This window comes from Hippopotamus amphibius, chromosome 15 (assembly GCF_030028045.1).
Source record: "Hippopotamus amphibius kiboko isolate mHipAmp2 chromosome 15, mHipAmp2.hap2, whole genome shotgun sequence".
Lineage (NCBI taxonomy): Eukaryota > Metazoa > Chordata > Mammalia > Artiodactyla > Hippopotamidae > Hippopotamus > Hippopotamus amphibius.
The window spans coordinates 1,427,112-1,444,202 of record NC_080200.1 but is presented as its reverse complement, the minus strand read 5'-3'; the positions used below and the strand labels follow the sequence as shown (position 1 = coordinate 1,444,202).

The window sequence follows — 17,091 nt, the reverse complement described above, 5'->3', positions numbered from 1 at the left end:
CCGGGACCCAAGATGGGCGGAAGCCCGGGCTGGGCGCAGGCAGGCAGAGCTCCGTCCTCAGGTGCTTGCTCCCCGGGTGGCACCCGCCAAGGAGCATGGGGCACGGGCTGACGCGAGCCTTCCCCAGCCTGGCCAACACGACCGACTCCTCCACACGTGGCCGCCAGGGGCCCTCTGCCTGCCTGCGAGGGTCAGTGGGGTGGCTGGGACCCTGCCCCTGCTTCCTGATCCCTGGGGCGGGCCCTCTGAGACACAGGCCACAAGGGTCAGAGCAGGACAGCGTCCTGCCTGTGGCTGCCTCTACGCCATGCAGGCCAGGAGTCAGGCTAGACACGAGCCCTCCTCCTGTGACCACCCCCCCCACACCCCAGGTCGGTGCTCCGGGCACGATGGTGCTGTCCTGGCCCCCACCCTCTCCAAGAGGCTCCCCTCCCCAAGTCAGGAGCGCAGGGCTCCCGAGAAGGCTGCAGGGCTGCCAGAGGAGCCCCCGTCTGCACAAATGACACTGTACACGAACACTGCATCACGTTGGGGGAGACCACCGTGCTGCATCTGCCCTCCCCACACACACGCGCACACCCCGGGACAGACGGCCACACACACGGCCTGCCCCAGAGCGGGGCCCGGCCCGGCCTCTCCACACCCACCCTCCGGTCTCAGCCCCCAGGCCTGAGCCCCACTGGCCGCAGGAGGGGGCACATGGGTGGCGGGTGCAGGGAGCGGTCCCCTGGGAGCCCTGCCGCTGCTGCTGACGTGGGTGCTCCCAGAGGCTGGCGGCTGCCGTCACTTTGCTCAGGAAAACCTAACAGCTAAGGATGCCCTCCGGCCCGGGGACGCAGCCCTCCGGTCAGCTACTATTTAAGACTCCCCGCCCTTATTTATCCCGCCGGCCGGCCGTCCACAGTAGGACTGTTCTCACTCGCGCGTCCACCCACGCTGGCGCTCGCGTCCCCGCCTTGGTTTGTAACGCAGACGGGCTTTGCTTTGTCGTTCCGGTAGCCTGTGTATCCGTTGGGGCGCTGGCTCCCCCCTCTTCCCAAGGGAACCCCACTGCACTGCGTTTCCACCTCTAGACGCTGTAATAAAATACCTGTTTTCACTTGAACCTGGTCTGGTGGCAGTGTTTCTTCCTGGTTATGACACAGCAAGGCCCTGCCCGGAGCGCAGAGGGCCCTGGGCCGCGCTCACCATCCTCACACAGGAAGGACAGCCACTCCCAGCAGAAGCCCACCTGCTGCTGAAGGCAGGTACCGTGGCGGTGGCAGACGGTGAGCCCCTGCCTCAGGGAGGCCCAGCCCCTCCTTGAGGGCCGACGCCTGACTAGGTCAGGCCCACCTAGGGCAGCCTCCTTTTTGATGAACTAAAACCACCTACTTGAGGACTTTTAACACCAACAAAACTCTTCCCGAGTTCCTGCCCGCCACACTCAGAGGGAGGCCTGTGAGCACCAGAGGCCCTGTGGGCCGGGCCCCAGCCTCCCTGCCTTTCCTGGCTCTGGGTTCTAAGTCTCCTCCCCCGTTCCTTCCAGGCACCTCAACCTTGAACCTGGGCAGGGCCTCACTTCCCTCAGAAGCGGCTGTCCTGACGCAGGACCGGCGGCCTGCTGAGGACAAAGGTCCCTCTCTGCATTCACTGTACCGCTGTCCCATGCAGAAAAGAGGTACCTTTATTTGAACAGAACAAACCGGCCACCCAAAGGGTGGACCTTCCAGCTCTGCCCAGAGGCGTCGGACCAGGGCCTGCCCCTTCCGCAGAATTCACAGCGGCCCCACGCCCTTCACAGCATCACCTAACTTCATACATTCAGCCTGCACACGGCAGGAGGGGTGCACCAGCCTCGGGCGCCGGCCAAGCCTGGATGGACGCACCCGAGGGGCCGGGCACAGCTTCTGGGAGGGGTCACCCGTCCCCTGGCAGCATGTGGCACTGAGGTGCCGCACCAGCCCAGTGGCTCCCAGTGCATCCAGAGGGAACCTGCTGGGTGGTTTCTCAAAAAAGGCAGCCCTTGCCCACCTTGGGGCTTTTGAAGTCTTTAAACCAGGACGCCGCCCATCGCAAATCCAGGCTTGGCGGCAAGACGGGGGGCCCAGGGAGGGTGGGGAGGACTCCTGCAGCCCCAGCGGGGACGCTCCGGAGCCCCACCCTGGGCTCATGCCTTCAGGCCGCTCAGCTGGAACCTGGCCTCCTCCGAGATGCCGAACTGCTCCAGGGGGTCCTGTGCGGCCGGCGATGGGGGCGGGGGGTGAGCCTGGGCCCGCGAGGCCCCGCCCCCGCCCCCGCCCCGCCTCGCCCCCGCGCGCACCTTGCCGGTCACCTTCTGGATCTCGTTCCTGTAGAAGATGAGACTCCTCCGCAGGAACTCGTAGCTGAGGGGGAGGAGGTCGCTGTGAGTCCACAGGGCCCCGCCCCGCCCCCGTCCCCGGGCCGGCCCGCGCCCCACCTGGCCCGGCGCAGCGCGGTCACCCACTCCTGACACTGCTCCTCACTGCAGCACTCAAAGCGATACTTCCTCTCCGAGTCCTCCAGGAAGCCTGCGAAGGGAGCCCCGTGTGTCCCCGCGCCCCGCCGCCCAGCCCTCCGCTTCCTCCTGCAGTGTCCACTGCCGTCCTCTCCTCCAGCCCCGGCCCGGACCCACTGCTCCCCGCCGGCTGGCTGTGGGCTGAACTGTACCCCCCCCCCCCCAAAACGTACATTTCAGTCTCAAAACATACAAGACGTCTTCTAGAACGAGTCTACCTGAACCTAGAGTCGCTGCAGGCCTAGGTAGTTATAAGCAGTTAAGCTGAGGTCACAGTGCAGCCGGGTGAGCCTCTAACCCAGCACAACTGCTGTTCTGGTGAAGAGCGACACCCGGACACGACCACATAAGGAAGAGGACCTCATGAAAGTGAAGGCAGAGACGAAGTGACAACAGTGCCCAACAACCCCCCGGAAGCTGGGAGAGAGATCACGGGGCAGATTCTCCCTCAGAAAGCACCAACCACGCCGAAACAGGGACGTCAGGTTTCTTGCCCCCCAGAACCGGCAGAAATAAGTTCCTGCCGTTTAAGCACCACCCGCTGCCCCCAAGCCTGCAGCACTTTCTTGCGGGCTCCCCGGGAAACTAGTAGAAGCTCCACCTGCCCCCGCAGAGCTCTCCCTCTCAAGCCTACCCAGGAGACTCCTCCTGCTCCCCAAGCACAAAGCCCTGCTCCCGGGACGAATGAAACCATTACAGCGAAGCACCCCGAGACAGCAGTGCTCCCCAACAAGTCAAGGACGGCCTCTGGGGTGGCGGCTAGGAAGTGGCCTGGGCGGGTGCGCTCGGCCTGGGCCCCACGGGGAGGAGCCAGCGCCAGTGGGGCTGTGCGCCCGGGACCCTGGACTCGGCCTCTGGGGACTCAGGTGGGGCCGGGGCGGGGTCACGCAGCCTCGCCCCAGGCCGCACTCACTGATGGCGAAGCCGCTGGGCTCTTCCTGGGTGACTCTGCAGTGCTCCAGCAGCAGGGCTCCGACGGGCTGGGGGGCAGAGGGGCGCGTGGGGGCGGGGACGGGACCCCCGCCACGGTCCCGGTCCCGGCCCCGCCCCCAACTGCGGACCCCGCCCTCCGCCCCCCGCCTCCGGACCCCGCCCTCCGCCCCCCGCCTCCGGACCCCGCCCTCCGCCCCCCGCCTCCGGACCCCCTTACCAAGGCCCGGCCCCCGGCTCCAGACTCTCTTCCCAAGCCCCGGCCCCGGGCCCCCGACCCCCGACCCCCGACTCCGGACTCTCCTCCCAAGCCCCCGGCCCCGCCCCCCAACCCCGCACCGCGACCCCGACCCCCGCTCGGGCGCTGCCAGCCGCTCTACCTCCGCCTCGTCCGTCCGGAAGTAGAAGAGGAAGTTGACCACCAGCTTCACCAGCCGCCGCTTCACCACTGCGGGGACAAGGCGGGCTCGAGCGGGATGCGCGACTGCCCCCCCCCCCGCCGCCCGGCCGCCCGCCCCGGCGCCCCGGGCCGCTCACCGCTGCCCTTCTTGGGGCCCCGCATGCCCAGCTCGGCTGCCATCTCGGCCGGCTGCCGGGACAGCGCCTGTAGCTCCTTTTCGTTGTAGCGCATGGCTCCGGCCGGGCCCAGAACGCGGAACGCGGGCCGCGCCCTCCCTCCCGGCCGCCGTCCCCGCTCGCGCCGCTGCCGGCGCCAAAAGAGTCCCACCGCCGGGTCCCGGAAGCGCAGCTGGAGCTACTACGCCTGCGCGCTCCCCAGCCGCTCCGCCTGTCAATCACCGGAGCGAGGCGGGAGCGTCCTGGGGGGCCGCCTGGGTGGAGCAGAGCCCTCGTGGGGCGCTCGGGACGGTAGGCAAGATGGGTGGTCGTCATGTAACCCTACAACAAGGTGGCCCGCGGTTAGAAACAATAAAGCACCCCACCGCCCCTTAAGAGAACTGGCCGAGACCGAAGGGTGCGAGGCAACTCGCCATCCCGCGAGAACTGGCCCCTGCGCGAGTTGGGCCGCGCGAAAGGCCGTTGAGAGCCGCTGCGCACGCGCACTTCGGCTTCCCTCCGCCGCACTCCCCGCTGCCCCCTTCCCTCCCGCCTCCGAGGCGTTTGGCTAGCGCCGCTGGGCGGGTCGGGCATGCGCGCACGGAAGGCCCCGCCCCGCCTGCCCTCGGAAGTGCTTCCTCCGCCCGCGGCGCGCTTGCGCAGGACGGAGTCGTCGCGGCGGCGTTGGCGGCTGCATAGGCGACGGCAGCGCGGCGGCGGGTGAGGGTTAGGAGCGGCGCGGGGCTCGGGTGGCGACCCCGGGGGGCTCCCTGAAGGGGGACGGGCGGGGGGGCTCCTCGGCAGGGGCGCCGGCGCCGCGTCCGCGCCCGGCTCTGGGCGGGCCCGACCCCCCCCCGTCCCGGCTGCAGAGGCCCGTCGCGTCGGCGGGGGTGGGGCCGGGTGGCAGGCCCCCTGCTCCCGGGGACCCGTCCGCTGCGCTGCCGGCTCTGTGGTCCGGGCGTTACCCGGGTGCGGGGGGCGGCGGCCCTGGTGCCAGGCCCCGCGAAGAGGCGGAGCGCCCGGCACCGCGCCCGAGGCCACCGGAACCCGTGAGCCGGGCCCGTCCCGCAAGCGAAGCCCCGAGGTTCCGTGGCTTGCCCTGCGCCCACTCTGCGCGCCCGGCCCCTTCTCCCTTCTGCTCTTCGGCGTCTCAGAACGGTCGACGGGGGCTTGTACACAGCGGGATTCTCTGTGGATGCGTCGGGCGTAGACGTGGTCCCTCGCCTTCCTCCCGGGGGTGGCGAGGTCTTCCGCGTGCCTCCCACCCACCCCCCCGCTCCAGCCTGAGCCTCCCCACCTGGGACGGGGTTGTGGATCCCGCGCTTTAGTCAGGTCATCAACCTCGTTTCCTAAGGCCGAAAACCGCGTGCGCTGTTCGGGCAGGTAGTGTCGAGCTGTGCTGCTTTTCTTGTGCTGTGTTCCGCCCCCAACGCGCATTAACTGTTCCTCTTTTGCTGTTCGCCTGATCTTGTTCCCTTGTTGTTAGTCTCTTTCTTAAAGCGTCTCCAGCTCCCATGCCTAGCGGTTGTGTTTTCTCACGGGTTGAACCAGATTGATGCCTCCCCACCCCACCCCCTGTGCTGACACCCTCCTGCGCCGATCGGGCCTGGAGCCCCACCTTGCAGCGGAGTAGCCTGTCCTAGAACCTTCTGTTGAGGCTCCCCTGGGCTGGCTTCAGTTTTCAGTCTGACCACCTCCTCCTCTTCGTCTTCCCGTCAGAGCTCGTCGGGTAACTTTTGAAAAAGTCCACTCGTTTGCTAATTTTGAGCCTTCTGCTTAGCTGAAAACGGCTTTATTTACGCTCACAGTCAAAAGTGTGGGTGTAAAGTTCCAGAGTGAAAGCCCCCGGTGGGAATTGTGAAAGCCTCATGGGTCTCGTGTGTTCGGTGCTGTTCTGAAGGGTCTCATGCCGTTTTGGTTTCTGACTTCTTGTTTGTGATTTTTTTTTTTCCTGTCTGGTAGAAACTTTAGGTTTTCTTTAGTGTTGTAAAGTTTTACGGTCCGTTTATCTGAGAGTGTCTTCCTTTGTTTCCGCTTGAAGAGTTAGGTCCTTTGAGTCCTGTGAAACTTATTTCTTAGGTCGTTTCTTTGATGTTACTCTCCACGTTCGTTCTTTTTAGTTCTTGGTTTACAGGGGGCTGCAGTTGGGTTACAATGCTGTGTTAGTTTTGGACGTACAGTGCAGTGGTTTAGTTATACATATACACGTGTCCCTTCTCTTCCAGCTTCTTTTCCCACGTGGGTGGTTGCAGAGTATCCACGCGTTCCCTGTGCTGTGCAGTAGGTTCCTGTTGGTTAGCTGTTTTACACATAGTGGTGCATCCACCTTTCATTCTGTTTTCAGTCCGAGGTTTCTAGGTTCTTGCTTTGCCTCGTTTTGTTTTTTTGCTGCTGCTGTTCGCTTCCTGTTCTCTGTGAAAGCTTTCTTTGACTCTTACTTCAAGTGCTGGTATTCGGGGTTTCGTTAGGCTCATCGGGTCTCTGCTTTTAAAGGGTTCGTCTGGTTTTACTTCACGGTGCTCGCCTCTGGCACCTGTTCTCGTTTCACGGTGTGGTGACATCTCTTGTCATCCGGGAGGACGTTCATATCGTCTATTGAGGTTTCCACCAGGGTTCTTTTTTCTCTGGTACACGAGTTTCTTCACGTCTGTTTGTGTTGAGTTAGCAGTTCTGAGTGGAGAGCAGTGCTTCTCATCTAGTAAGCTCAGTGCCCTGGCAAAGTGCTGGGGTTTGGGGGGTGCAGAGGCCCCGACTGTCAGTGCCCGAGAATACTGTCTCTCTCCCCAGAAAAGACTCCTGATCTACCCTGGGCTGGGGGCACCAGCTGGGTGTCCTGCCTGCTGGACACAGGCGGGGGGCGCTGCCTGCTCTCAGCGGGGAGGGGTTTGATGGACGTGCCCTCTTTTCAGCCTGACCTCACCCCAGCCTGAGAGGGGCACTGGTGTTCACTGTAACCTGGAGCGTGATTAAGTATTTGTCTGTGCTTGGGTTTCCTGAGCCGGTCAGACCCTCTCCACGGGTGCCTTCTTGACGCCGTGGTGCATACTCCTGGCCACAGCGAGAGCGGGTTCTGGCTGCTTAGGAGGGAGCTGGACTTCCCCCAAACGGACTGCAGCTCTTGGCCCTGTTAGTGTTTTGCCTTTACCAGTTGGCAGCTCTGGGTGGACTTGGGTGAAATAAGAAGTCTGGCCTGGTGATTCTGCAGCCAACTAGGTCACCCTGCCCGCCACTCACCAGATGTGAGGTCTTCGTAGACTCATCAAGTCACGCTGTGGGTTGATGGCGCAGCTGGCTGGTGCCTGGGCTGGTGGTTTCCTGTGGCTGGTGCACTGAACCACCACAGACCGTGGGGCTTAAACAGGCTAAATGTGTGACGCAGCTCTGGGGGTCCGAAGTTCAGTACGAGTCTCAGGGAGCTTTATTCCTTCCGGAGGCTCCAAGGGAGAATAAGCTCCCGCCTTTTCCAGCTTCTAGAGGCCCCGCGTCCCAGGCTCACGGCCCCTTCCTCCTTCCTCACAGCCAGCAGCGCACCCTCTCCCGTCTCTCTCTGCCTCAGACCCTCCCACCTATCTCTTATAAGGACCCTGGGATGACCCTGGGCCTCCTGGGGAATCCAGGGTCATCCCTGTCTCAGGGGCCTTCACTTAGTCCTGCCTGCAAAGTTCCCTCTGTCCCTTGAGAGGACATGTCCAGGCGCCCCAGGGGTTGGGATAGGGACATCTTTGGGGGGGAGTCATTCACTCCTGTGCCCCATCCCTGTGAACTTACCCCAACAGAGACAGGATGTCAGGGCCCTGGGACCAACACTGACCCGTGGAAAAGGGAGTGTGAGATGAGAGAGGGGTGCCTGGAGGTTGGGTCTGAGCAGAGCCTGAGAGAGCGTGGAAACAGTGACTGAGCTGGAAGAGACATCGAGGACTGGGGAGAGCCTTCCTCAGCCCCGAACAAGCCGTGCACATCTGTGCTTTAGGCAGTAGGGGAGAGGGGGTAGGTAGATGTGTTCCATGTTTCCAGCAAATGTACAGCTGGGCCAGAGAAGTAGAATTTAGGCCAGTAGAAGTTAGTGCAGACCAGCAGAAAGGGGATTCAGAGGAGGGAGTGGACAGCGTGGGCAGTCTGCGAAGGCTTCTTGGAGGAGGTGCAACTAATTAGTGAGAACTTGGCCTCGTTTTCCCCGTTGCCATCTTGGGTCCCTGGGCCATGGCACTCCTCACGCTGAGGGCACGTCCTCGTTTCTGTGTGCCTGGCCCATCGTGGGCCCTCAGCCACTGGAAGAAACCTGGTGAAGCCTGGGTGTGGGGTGGGCGCAGCAAGAGTAGCGTGGCGGGGAGGCTGCACCAGGCGGGCGAGGTCTCTGGCACAGCCTCCCAGCCACCCCTTGTCCTCAGCAGGTTTCTCTCCGGGTCTGATCGAGCCCCAGGGCCCTCACCATGGACTTCCAGCATCGCCCCGGGGGCAAGACCGGGAGCGGGGGCGTGGCCTCCTCCTCCGAGAGCAACCGGGACCGCAGGGAGCGCCTCCGGCAGCTGGCCCTGGAGACCATCGACATCAACAAGGTAGGCGCGCCCTCCCACCCCCTGCCCGCCCTGAGCCAGGGAACTTGACCTAGAGCGGCGGCGCTCCGCGTCCACCAGAGACCGCCTGCTGTCCGTAGCCCCACGTCTGAAGGGGTTGTTACTGCAGGAAGCTGTACTGAACCAGAGGCGTGCGGAGTCGCCAGTGGCAGCGGCCCTGCTGGCACCACAGGCGGCAAAGGACAGCAGCTTACCTGTGCAGGGTTGTCGGGAGGCAGGTCTCCCCCCAGGAGACTGGGTCCCGCGACCACGTGGCCTCCAAGGTCCTGCGCTGCCGCTCACCTTTCAGTACATGCGTGGGGGGGCGGGGAGGGGAGGAGACTCACAGACGCTGGGGGGGACCCGCCTGATCATCGGGGGTTAACCTGGTGTTCAGGGTGGGCGGCGGAGGACTCAGAATTTTCCCAAATAACTGACGACGGGCTTTTCAGCCTCCGCTTTGACGTGGGGCTGGGTCATTCTCTGGTGGGAGGAACTGCGGAGTGTGGAACAGCATCCCTGGCCCCAGACCCCGCCCACTGACCGCTGGAGGCAGAGTCGCTCAGGGCGTGACCATTGGCGTTCAGTTTACGGGTCCCCCTAGGCTTTGAATCCCCCCAAGATGGGTCGAGCCCTTGCCGTGTGCCAGGCACCCCCAAAACCCCCCTCAGGCCTGGCCTGCGAGGTCAGGTCCGTTAACCTCTCCCCGTTTTCCAGATGAGGAAACAGTCGGGGGGTGGGATCACCATCGCCGAGGACAGCACGCCTCGGGGTGGTGGAGCTGGGACCTGAACCCCTGCCGTCTGCTCCGCGCCTCTCGGGCGGCGGCCGGTGGGCCCTGGAGCCCCTGCCCGCTCACGGGACGTGCAGAGACGGGGTCCGCGGGCCTTGGGTCTGCCCGCTTGTTCAATCTCCCTGCCCGCGTCTGGCTCACGCCGGTCTGGTTGGTGACGGAGCCCTGCCCCCGCCAGGGAGCCGGCCAGGCGGCGGTGCTGCTGCAGCTCTGCCTCCGCGTGGGGCCCAGGGCTCCCAGGGGACCCCTCCCCAGAGCTGGCTGCCGAGGCGGGTGGGCGGGCGGCCCCAGCCCTGCGCGGTGGGCTCCACGGTGTGGCCGTGGGGGCTCCTGCGCGTCCTCTGGACGCGGAGCGTCCCCCTGGAGGGGAGCGGGGCCCGGGGCCACCTCCCGCCCCCTGACGCCTGTGCTGCCCCCGCAGGACCCTTACTTCATGAAGAACCACCTGGGCTCCTACGAGTGCAAGCTGTGCCTGACGCTGCACAACAACGAGGTGCGCCGCCCCCCACCCCGCCGTGGACGCGCCCGGTCCTTCCATCCACGTCCTCTGACCCCTGCAGCGCCGCTGCCACAGTCGAGTCTGCGCGCGTCGGGGCCCGGGGTGCCCCACACCAGGGCCGGGTGGCGAGGTGTAGCCGGCGTGGCGCTCGTTCGCGTCTCGTAAGCGCGGGAAAGCGCGAGGCCCGCTGGCGCTGGGCTCCTTCCCTGGGTCACGAGTAGGTCCCCCTCGTCCCTTGCTGCACGTGGAGGACACGCTTTGCTTATGGTGGTTCACGGCCCCCAGAAGTAGCGCTGGATTCGGCAGCCTGGTGTGGGAGGCTCTGCCCTGCGACACTGGGGGGCTCGTGTTCTGGGGGGGGGCCGTCCTGGGCACGGGTCCCCAGGGGCCAGGAAAGCCCCCCCAGTTGAGAACCGCTGATCTGCACGTCTCATCCCTGGGGCACCGTCAGGGTGGAATCACGGACATGTTCACTCACCGGTCTCCCTGCCCCTGCTGAGCAGTGTCCACTGTCCACGCCTGCAGCCAGCAGCCGTGAGACTGCCCACAGCCCGCCCACCTGAGACCCCTGTCACCTCCAGCGTTTAGGGGGTCCCATTCCCCTGTGCACAGATCTGCTAGAGCTCATTTACTCAGCAGCAGTCAGGTGCCCGCAGGCCCAGAGCCCAGGTGGGGACATCTGGGCGCCTCCCCGCTGGCCTCGTCCTGAGCTCTGTGTCCCCTCCCGTTCTAGGGGAGTTACCTTGCGCACACCCAAGGGAAAAAGCATCAGACCAACTTGTGAGTACTGTGCGTCCCTTCCCGTGCCCAGCAGTCACCCCGCCCAGAGCTGTCACCCCCCATCCCTCTCCCCTCGAAGCTCCAAGGTCAGTGGGGGGGCAGGGTGCTCCTGGCACCTGGGCCTGTGGCCTTGGCGGCCTGTGTGCAGGGGCCTCAACACGCTGTCTGTCCCGCCCGCAGGGCCCGGCGAGCGGCCAAGGAGGCCAAGGAGGCCCCCGCCCAGCCGGCGCCGGAGAAGGTCAAGGTGGAAGTGAAGAAGTTCGTGAAGATCGGCCGCCCCGGCTACAAAGGTAATGGTGCTCTGTGGCCTTGGCGGGCAACCCCTCACCCCCCACGCCCACGCCATCGGCCTCTGGGGAGTTTCCAGTCGCTTCCCGTCAGAGGGCGTTCTTTCCTGGGGTTGTGACCTTTCCCACATTCGCGTGGAGCAGGGAGCGTGGTGTCCCCTCCACGCCCGTCAGGGGGTCGCGAGAGTGCGTCATACTTTATGCTCCTAGTGAGGGTGGGGGAGCGTGTGGGAGGGGCCCGCGGGCCTGGTGGGGCCCTCTCCTCTGACCTGGGAGCTGGGCGCTGGCCCCTCCTCACCTGAGAGGGGGAGGGGGAGGGTCTGTGTAAGCAGCAGCGCCTGGGTGACCTGGTTCCGGAAGCTGGCCCCCAGGGGATACAGGGGGTCGTGTTGCTGGGCAGCTGTCCTGCTGAGGTGACGTCCTGCACGTGGCTGGCATTTCACACAGGACGTGGCACGCAAAGGCCCTGGGTCAGGCCTGCTTACGGAGCCCGGGCGGGGCTGGCACCCTGCCCTGGGGAGGCCACCGATCCAGGCCGTCAGGGCGCTGCCTAGGCACAGCGGGGGGCCCTGAGCGCCTGCAGGGAGCGCGACAGGCCAGGAGTGCTGTGGGGAGCGGCCTGGAGCTCTGGCGAAGGGCACCCTGTCCCAGGAGTGGGGGTACCGCCTCGACCCGCGCACTTGGCGCTCCCCAGGCCTGGGGGGAGGGGGGGCAGGCAGTGAGGAGGCCTCTGCCCCTCCCTCACCCATGTGATCTCGGGCGGGTGGCACCTGGGGCGCAGCCCTTCCAGCCCTGGGCGGTGCTCATCCAGCTGTGAGGCCTCTCGTGGTCACTAGCCGGGTGACCCCCAGGCCCGCTCTCCCATTGGTGGGTGGCGTCAGGCCCTCCCCAGGCCCCTTACCTGGTCCTGATGGCCTCCTGTGTTGCAGTGACCAAACAGAGGGACACGGAGATGGGCCAGCAGAGCCTCCTCTTCCAGGTGAGCACAGGCCGCTGGGCCGCTGGGCCCTGTCCTGTGGGGAGGGGCCCCCCGAGAGGCGGTGCTGCCACCCGGCCGTGTCCCCACAGATTGACTACCCTGAGATCGCCGAGGCCATCATGCCCCGCCACCGCTTCATGTCCGCCTACGAGCAGAGGATCGAGCCCCCGGACCGGCGCTGGCAGTACCTGCTCATGGCCGCCGAGCCCTACGAGACCATCGCCTTCAAGGTAGCGCGCGGGCCCCCGCGAGCCCAAGAGCCAGCCCGAGGGTCTGCTCTGTCCAGGCCGCCGGCCTCCGGCCACAGCAGGCGTCCCCTCTGGGCCCTTGCCGGTTGGGGGGGGCAGGGGACGGTGGGACGTGAGGACCAGGGGCTGCGTGTCCCCGGGTGGGTGTCCGCCAAGGAGCAGAGGCCCCAGCAGCGAGGTGTCCCTGCTGCTGGCTGTTCACGGATTTCGCGACCACGTCCCGTCCCCCGACGGACATTCACAAGGTAGCGCAGGTCACGATCTTGGCAGGGTCGCGGGGTTGCTAGGCAGCAGAACGGGACGTGCACCGACTGCGTTACCCCCAGACCAGACCCTGCTCCTCACGGGAGGGCTTCCTTGGCCGGGCCGGGCCGGCTCGTGGTCCTGAAGGCCCGCCTCTGCCCCCGCGCCGCCCCTGCAGGTGCCAAGCAGGGAGATCGACAAGGCGGAAGGCAAGTTTTGGACGCACTGGAACCGGGAAACCAAGCAGGTGAGTCCCTGCAGGTCCGGGCGGTTCTGGAACCTTCTCCCCGCCAAGGCCCGGGGCCCCTCAGTCTCCTCTCTCTCCAGTTCTTTCTCCAGTTCCACTTTAAGATGGAGAAGCCGCCGGCCCCCCCGAGCCTCCCCGCCGGGCCTCCTGCGGTGAAGCGGCCGCCGCCACCGCTGATGAGCGGTCTGCCGCCCCGGCCGCCCCTGCCCGAGCCCTTGCCCCCGCCCCCACCGGGGGGCCTGCCGCTGCCGCCCATGCCGCCCAGTGGGCCTGCGCCCTCGGGACCCCCGGGCCCTCCTCAGCTGCCCCCGCCGGCTCCCGGCGTCCACCCCCCGGCTCCAGGGGTCCACCCCCCAGCGTCAGGGGTGCACCCCCCTGCTCCGGGGGTCCACCCCCCTGCTCCAGGGGTCCATCCTCCCCCATCTGCTGGGGTTCACCCCCAGGCCCCAGGGGTGCACCCACCAGCTCCTGCAGTTCACCCCCAGGCCCCAGGGGTGCACCCACCAGCTCCCGGGGTGCACCCACCAGCTCCCGGGATCCACCCCCAGCCTCCTGGGGTCCACCCCCCACCTCCTGGAGTGCATCCATCAGCTCCTGGGGTCCATCCTCCAGCTCCTGGGGTCCACCCCCAGCCCCCTGGGGTCCACCCCTCAAACCCCGGGGTGCACCCCCCGACTCCCATGCCCCCGATGCTGCGGCCCCCACTGCCCTCCGAGGGCCCCGGGGGCATTCCTCCCCCTCCCCCCACCAACTGAAACGCCACCCCTGTCCCAGCAAGCTTGGCTTTGTTTTCCCAGTTCCCTCCCAGCGTGAAGTTGAGTTTTTTGTACAGGGCTGGGCCGTGTCCGTCCCCAGAGCCCATTAAAGCGTCTCTGCCAAGCATGGCGTGGACTGCTGCGTCGGCCAGCGGGTGGGTGTGGGTGAACACGCGCGGCCGCCCACCACCACCTTCGAGGGTGGCTCGGGGTGGGGCTCCACCAGGACCCGAGGGAGTGGCCCCTGGTGGCACTGTGCCCTGGAGGCTACTGGGTGAGGACAGAGCCTGCCGGCCCGTGGCACATCTAAGATCGCCCTCTGGGAGGAGAGCAGAGCAAAGGCTGCCTGCTTTCCTTGGGGGTCTCCAGGCTGAGCAGCAGGTCTCTGTGGGCCCCAGAGGTGTGGGAGGTGGGGAGTGAGCACTGCAGGGATGCAGCCAGGCCCACCTACCCGATGGTCTGAACGCTGAGACACATTGTCCCCCTCAGGACTGGTCCCCAAATTCTCGGGGTGGGGGGGCCCTGCCCTCCTCCCTCCTCCCTCCTCCCTCCTCCCACACCCTTGGGCCCCGCACGCCTTGCTCACATTCCTGCTGCCAGCCTCACTCCGAAGGGGAAGAGTCGTCAAGGACAGTCTGACAAGTGGGTCACAGGCCGCACTTTGTGTCGCGGGAGATAGGCAGCCAGGTTGGAACAGAAGGGGCTTTGAGAAGGCCGCTGGCCGGCCCGGGTGCGCGGCGGGCACTGGCCTCCAAGGTCACATCCCGGGAGGAGATAGGGGCTGCCCTTCGGCACAAACATCCCTGCTCTCCCATATAAGCCGGGAGAGCCGGGCCCCTCCAAGCTCCCACGATGCAGGGGCCACCTCTCTCTCTGGCCCTGATGCTGTGGGCAACGGGGGCTCTGCTGGGGGCTGGGACCCTCAGGGAGGAGGTCGCCAGCACCCCGGCCCTGCGCGGGGAGCCAGCTGTAGACAGCGGAGGGCTCATCTTCCACCAAGACTGGGACTGGCCACCCCCCGGCATCTGGCCACCGGGCAGTCCTCAGGACCCCCTGTGCCTGGTGACCCTGGATGGGGGTGGTGGCAGGAGCAGTGCCCCCCTGCAGGTGGTGGGGTCCCTGAGCGGCTACGAGCAGGCCTTCCTTGAGGCCGTGCGGCGCGCCCACTGGGGCCCCAGGGACCTGACCACCTTCGCGGTCTGCCCCCCCAGCGACCAGCAGCCCTCCCTGCCCCACCTGCGGCAGCTGCAAGCATGGCTGGGGGAGCCTGTGGGGCGGCAGCTGGTGGTCCTGCACCTGGAGGAAGGTACGTGGGGCCCATGGCAGGGACCTGGGCAGGAGACGCAGCTTTAGTGTCACAGGACGGGAGACAGCTGCCTTTCTCCCAACACCGAGTTCTGCCAGAGCCCCCAGCCCAGACCCCTCCCTGCCTCCCCAGGAAACGGAGGCTGATGGCCAGAGAGGTGGGTGCCTTACCTCTGCCCTGTCTGGGGCCGGAAGTCCCGTCGCGCCCAGCTCCGCCCTCCTGCAGTGCCTGGGTAGGGTCCCCTCTGCACCCACGGGGGAGCCACAGCGGGTGGGAGCAGCCCGCCTGAAGCTCCCGCAGATGAGGGCCCCTCCCCCCACCCCAGGCTGCAGGGCAGGGGGCTGTCCCCAGGGGCTACTGGCCTCAGAGAGACGCACTGCAGAGAAGGGCTTCCCCCCAGGACATCCCCAGACGGAGAGGTACCAAGGGCTCAGCCCCACCACCGTGTCCATCATTCCTCCCAGGCCACCCGTGTCCCAGGGAAGCCCTATACCTGCTGTCCAGGGGCGTCAAGCGCCTTCCGCTAGGTTTCACGCAGGCTCCGGTCGGGGTGGGGGCTCTCCCTCCTGCAAGACTGGGACAGGCGCGGGGTGGGGGGGGGAGGCGCCAGGGCTGCTGTGGCTCAGGCGTCCGCCTTCCTTATTGTCCTGCCCGCAGTGACGTGGGAGCCGAGACCCTCGCTGAGGTTCCAGGAGCCTCCGCCCAGGGGAGCCAGCCCTGCGGAGCTGGCGCTGCTGGTGTTGTACCCAGGGCCTGGCCCGGAGGTCACTGTCACCGGGGCTGGGCTGCCCGGCGCCCAGGTACCAGGGAGCTAAATGGGGCTCCTTGGGCCACCAGGAGCCCTTCCTTAGGGCAAGGGAGGGGGGTACGGGTTTCTTTCAGCTGGGTTTCACAGAAAGGCTGCAGGTATCCGGGTTGGAATCTTGAAGGGACGATACGGGCCACAGGCAGAGCAGGGCTGACATCTCGCGCCCCCAGTGCCTGGCTGAGCCCCCATTTCCGCAGAACCTCTGCCCGGCCCCTGACTCCAGCTACCTGGTGTTAGTCGTGGACCACCCGGAGCGGGCCTGGCGCGGCCCTGGGCTTGCCCTGACCCTGCAGCGCAGCGGGAATGGTAGGCCTCGCCCACATGGGGCCAGGGACCCGGACGGGGCGGCTGCCCTCGACCGCGGAATCAGCGCCGCGCACGCGCCTCCCCTGCAGGTGCGGCCCTGAGCACCACGCAGCTGCAGGCGCTGCTGTTCGGCGCTGACCCGCGCTGCTTCACGCGGATGACCCCCGCCCTGCTGCTGCTGCTGCCGCCGCGGGGGCGCGCGCCCGTGCCCGCGCACGGCCGGCTGGACTCGGTGCCTTTCCCGCAGCCCAGGTGCGCCAAGGCTCGGGCCTGGGGGTTCGGGCAGTGGGGGCGGCGCAGCCTCGCACGCTCACGAGCCCCCCCCACCCTGCCGTCCAGGCCGTCCCCGGAGCCCGAGGAGGCGCCGCCCAGCACCGACCCCTTCCTGGAGACGCTCACGCGCCTGGTGCGCGCGCTGAGGGGACCCCCGGCCCGCGCCTCGCCGCCGCGTCTGGCCCTGGACCCGGGCGCGTTGGCCGGCTTCCCACAGGGCCAGGTCAACCTGTCGGACCCCACGGCGCTGCAGCGCCTGCTCGACGGCGAGGAGCCGCTGCTGCTGCTGCTGCCGCCCACGGCCGCCGCCGTCGGGGTCCCCGCGCCGCGGCAGGGGCCCGCGTCCGCGCTGTGGGCCGCGGGCCTCGGGCGCCGCGTGGCCTCCGAGCTTCAGGCAGCGGCCGCCGAACTGCGCGGCCTCCCGGGGCTGCCGCCCGCCGCCGCCCCGCTGCTGGCGCGCCTGCTGGCGCTGTGCCCGGGGGACCCGGGCGGCCCCGGCGGCTCGCTGCGCGCGCTGCTGCTCCTGAAGGCGCTGCAGGGCCTGCGCGCCGAGTGGCGCGGGCGGGAGCGGAGCGGGTCGGCGCGGGCGCAGCGCAGCGCCGGGGCCGTGGCCGCAGACGGGCCGTGCGCGCTGCGCGAGCTGAGCGTGGACCTCCGCGCCGAGCGCTCGGTGCTCATCCCCGAGACGTACCAGGCCAACAACTGCCAGGGCGCGTGCGGCTGGCCGCAGTCGGACCGCAACCCGCGGTACGGCAACCACGTGGTGCTCCTGCTGAAGATGCAGGCCCGCGGCGCCGCCCTGGCGCGCCCGCCCTGCTGCGTGCCCACCGCCTACGCCGGCAAGCTCCTCATCAGCCTGTCGGAGGAGCGCATCAGCGCGCACCACGTGCCCAACATGGTGGCCACCGAGTGTGGCTGCCGGTGACCCCGCGCCGAGCCCCGAGTGGCGCCCCGGCCGGTATTTATTCGGACCCCCCCATCGCCCCAATAAAGGCCAGAAAGCACGCGGCT

General features: G+C 67.2%; 3 protein-coding genes across 9 annotated transcripts; 2 read left to right on the top strand and 1 right to left on the bottom strand.

The window, feature by feature from the left end:
- Window positions 1–18: 18 nt before the first annotated feature.
- PLEKHJ1 (pleckstrin homology domain containing J1) lies at window positions 19–5,384 on the bottom strand. Of its 2 annotated transcripts, none has more exons than XM_057710417.1 (7): window positions 5,301–5,384; window positions 3,986–4,345; window positions 3,829–3,896; window positions 3,432–3,498; window positions 2,441–2,531; window positions 2,315–2,366; window positions 19–2,215 (listed from the first exon to the last, which is right to left on the bottom strand). In XM_057710417.1, exons 2-7 carry the CDS (start codon window positions 4,077–4,079, stop codon window positions 2,150–2,152), a joined length of 438 nt encoding a protein of 145 aa, XP_057566400.1. In that variant the 5' UTR covers window positions 4,080–4,345; window positions 5,301–5,384; the 3' UTR covers window positions 19–2,149. The 2 variants fall into 2 exon arrangements, with proteins under 2 accessions (XP_057566400.1, XP_057566399.1); XM_057710416.1 differs by having other exon boundaries at window positions 26–2,215; window positions 2,303–2,366.
- Window positions 4,220–13,512, top strand: SF3A2 (splicing factor 3a subunit 2). Of its 5 annotated transcripts, none has more exons than XM_057710411.1 (9): window positions 4,220–4,315; window positions 8,395–8,559; window positions 9,771–9,842; window positions 10,582–10,628; window positions 10,809–10,918; window positions 11,845–11,894; window positions 11,984–12,124; window positions 12,564–12,632; window positions 12,713–13,512. In XM_057710411.1, exons 2-9 carry the CDS (start codon window positions 8,434–8,436, stop codon window positions 13,385–13,387), a joined length of 1,290 nt encoding a protein of 429 aa, XP_057566394.1. In that variant the 5' UTR covers window positions 4,220–4,315; window positions 8,395–8,433; the 3' UTR covers window positions 13,388–13,512. The 5 variants fall into 5 exon arrangements, with proteins under 5 accessions (XP_057566394.1, XP_057566392.1, XP_057566393.1 ...); XM_057710409.1 differs by lacking the exon at window positions 4,220–4,315 and adding an exon at window positions 4,649–4,723; XM_057710410.1 differs by lacking the exon at window positions 4,220–4,315 and adding an exon at window positions 4,669–4,723 and having other exon boundaries at window positions 8,392–8,559.
- On the top strand, window positions 13,431–17,082 carry AMH (anti-Mullerian hormone). Of its 2 annotated transcripts, XM_057710407.1 has the most exons (6): window positions 13,431–13,542; window positions 14,599–14,693; window positions 15,351–15,493; window positions 15,699–15,807; window positions 15,897–16,059; window positions 16,147–17,082. In XM_057710407.1, the coding sequence occupies exons 1-6, from the start codon at window positions 13,514–13,516 to the stop codon at window positions 17,003–17,005; spliced, it is 1,398 nt and encodes a 465-aa protein (XP_057566390.1). In that variant the 5' UTR covers window positions 13,431–13,513; the 3' UTR covers window positions 17,006–17,082. The 2 variants fall into 2 exon arrangements, with proteins under 2 accessions (XP_057566390.1, XP_057566389.1); XM_057710406.1 differs by lacking the exon at window positions 13,431–13,542 and having other exon boundaries at window positions 13,626–14,693.
- Window positions 17,083–17,091: the final 9 nt, after the last annotated feature.

Coding starts and splice junctions, on each gene's coding strand:
- PLEKHJ1 (XM_057710416.1), bottom strand. CDS start 4,079: ATGCGCTACAACGAAAAGGAGCTACAGGCGCTGTCCCGGCAGCCGGCC. Junction 3,897..3,985: donor GGGCCCCAAGAAGGGCAGCG/GTGAGCGGCCCG, acceptor TTGTCCCCGCAG/TGGTGAAGCGGCGGCTGGTG. Junction 2,216..2,302: donor TCCAGAAGGTGACCGGCAAG/GTGCGCGCGGGG, acceptor CCGGCCGCACAG/GACCCCCTGGAGCAGTTCGG.
- SF3A2 (XM_057710411.1), top strand. CDS start 8,434: ATGGACTTCCAGCATCGCCCCGGGGGCAAGACCGGGAGCGGGGGCGTG. Junction 8,560..9,770: donor AGACCATCGACATCAACAAG/GTAGGCGCGCCC, acceptor CTGCCCCCGCAG/GACCCTTACTTCATGAAGAA. Junction 11,895..11,983: donor AGCAGAGCCTCCTCTTCCAG/GTGAGCACAGGC, acceptor GTGTCCCCACAG/ATTGACTACCCTGAGATCGC.
- AMH (XM_057710406.1), top strand. CDS start 14,240: ATGCAGGGGCCACCTCTCTCTCTGGCCCTGATGCTGTGGGCAACGGGG. Junction 14,694..15,350: donor GGTCCTGCACCTGGAGGAAG/GTACGTGGGGCC, acceptor TCCTGCCCGCAG/TGACGTGGGAGCCGAGACCC. Junction 15,808..15,896: donor CCTGCAGCGCAGCGGGAATG/GTAGGCCTCGCC, acceptor CCTCCCCTGCAG/GTGCGGCCCTGAGCACCACG.